Source organism: Polyodon spathula, chromosome 1, assembly GCF_017654505.1.
Source record: "Polyodon spathula isolate WHYD16114869_AA chromosome 1, ASM1765450v1, whole genome shotgun sequence".
In the NCBI taxonomy this organism is placed as follows: Eukaryota; Metazoa; Chordata; class Actinopteri; order Acipenseriformes; family Polyodontidae; genus Polyodon; species Polyodon spathula.
Window position 1 is genome coordinate 78,859,232 of NC_054534.1, and position 2,158 is coordinate 78,861,389.

The 2,158-nt window shown below is 39.1% G+C and overlaps 1 protein-coding gene across 1 annotated transcript; it reads right to left on the bottom strand.

The window, feature by feature from the left end:
- Positions 1–236: 236 nt before the first annotated feature.
- On the bottom strand, positions 237–1,574 carry LOC121299947 (neuropeptide Y receptor type 5-like). The gene has a single exon (XM_041228258.1). It carries the CDS (start codon positions 1,566–1,568, stop codon positions 237–239), a length of 1,332 nt encoding a protein of 443 aa, XP_041084192.1. The 5' UTR covers positions 1,569–1,574.
- Positions 1,575–2,158: the final 584 nt, after the last annotated feature.

Here is a 2,158-nt window from a genome sequence, read left to right on the forward strand (position 1 = left end):
TGTTAGACACTCTTGGAAACAATATACAGTGTATGTATCCCAGTGAGCAAAAGTATTTAAATAAAATCAAAACTGAGAAAACCATACTTGTATGGTCAGTTAAAAGGTCCATTGAAGTCTAGAGCACACGATGTGCCTACTTCCTCATTTTGTCCTTGATTATATCAATTTTTATATGACTGCCTGCAGGTTAATGCTGAGTCACAACCTTTGCATGTAACATTGCTTAATGACATTCAAGATATGTAAAAACATTTAATCAAAGATATCAAATCAGCTTTGATCCCATTATTTAAGAACCCATACAGAATTGGATTTAAACAGCAAGACAGCATCCCTAGCAAATGGCAAATGCAATACACCAGCTTAAAATGTTTGCTGGAGATGAGGTTGGCACCAAAGTCGGTGATAAGGTGGAAAATGTGAAGGGGCATCCAGCTGATGGCAAAAGCCAAGATCACAATAGTCAACTTGTAAAAAACACTTTTGGATCTCTTCTTCATTCTTGAAATAGATTTAGAAATTGGGAGCATTTTCTGCAATTCTGTATTCTCCTCTGCTTTCATCTCAAAGCATACAGGGACACTGGACAGGCATATGTTGGGGGATGGTGTATGTTGATACATGCTTTTTGGATGCAGGAGCTCTCCAGAGTCATTATTATGGTTATACATGATTGGCATCACACTGGTGCACTTTCTGCTGTATCTTTTCCTTTGCTTTCTTGCAATAGATAGCCTCCATCTTTCAGAGTTGGAGAGCTGGGGCGGGGAGCGGCTCTGCCGGTCTGACTGATTGAGAGTCAAATCAATGATCTTGTTTTCTTCTGGTTGGACTTGTTGGTTTGGAATGCTGGAACTGACTCTTCTGCAAACACTTACATGGCTAACTATGAGGCAAACTATTGGCAAAATATACTGAACAAATAGCAAGCTGATTGTGAACGCAATTCTGTATGAAGCCGACGGCCATGATTCAATGCACAGGAACTTGTTTTTCAAAGAATCCAAGTGAAAGGTTTCCTTCAGCTCTATGGTTTTGTGAAAAACAGATAAAGGAGAGCAAATGGAGAGGCTCAGTGCCCAAATAATTCCAAGCAGCAGGTATCCAGTATTCACTGTTAAATGTCTAGACAAAGGGTGGCTTATCATGTGATGCCTAACCATGGCAATTGACATCAACATAAGTGTTGAAACCATAACAGATACACACTGAAGAAACGGAACAATATGGCACATGATATCTCCAAAAATCCAGTGGTCCAGTAACACACAAGTCAGTGTAAATGGTGAACAAAACAACACAACCAGAATGTCTGAGAAGGCCAGGTAACCAACCAGAAAGTTCATGAACGTCTTCTCTTTCCATTTTCTGATCAAGGCCATTAATATGAGGACATTTCCAAGTAGCCCAAGAAGACTTACAAATGTATAGACCCCTATCACAAAATAACGTATGTCATCTACACTGCTGTTGAAGTCTTCCCAAGAAGGAAAATCTGATCTGTACAAAGCTGAGCTTTCATTCACTGACATCACATCACTTCTGTTTCTGTACACCAAATCCATTTTGGATTGCCTGCAGAGATTCCTGTCAACGAGATAGCAGATTGTCAATAATATCTTAAAGGATTTTTTTTTTTTTAATTAATATTATATGTAGTAATACTGACATCCATTAATGTGTTGTTAGATTTTTTTTAAATCATCTAAATAGTGGCAGATCTTTATATCACCACTCTTTAAGTCTATGTTAATACTGATGGTATTTTCCCACCAGGGGTGATTTTTTGAGCCTGTGACAGAGATAGAATGATTCTTGGTGATAGATCTCCCTCCCGACCTGTAAGGATGCTGTCTAAAGGGAACCGATCCCCCTGGACTAGAACCAATTAATTCCCAGGGTTAGGCGGAAGTCGGCAATCTAAATCATCAACCCAGAAGGGATTGAAGGAGTGATTGCAATCATTAACCAAGGGGTCATGATTGACGGTATATAAGGAGACGTAGCGAACTGATCTGTTCCTTTGTTATGGTTAACGCTAAACCGGAAGGAGACCCGTATTCTAATCTTGAGTGTTTTGTTTGTTTCTGTTGTGTCTAAAAACTGTTTGTTTGTTGTTATTAGACGGCTAACATAATCTGAAGCTGTTGCTAAA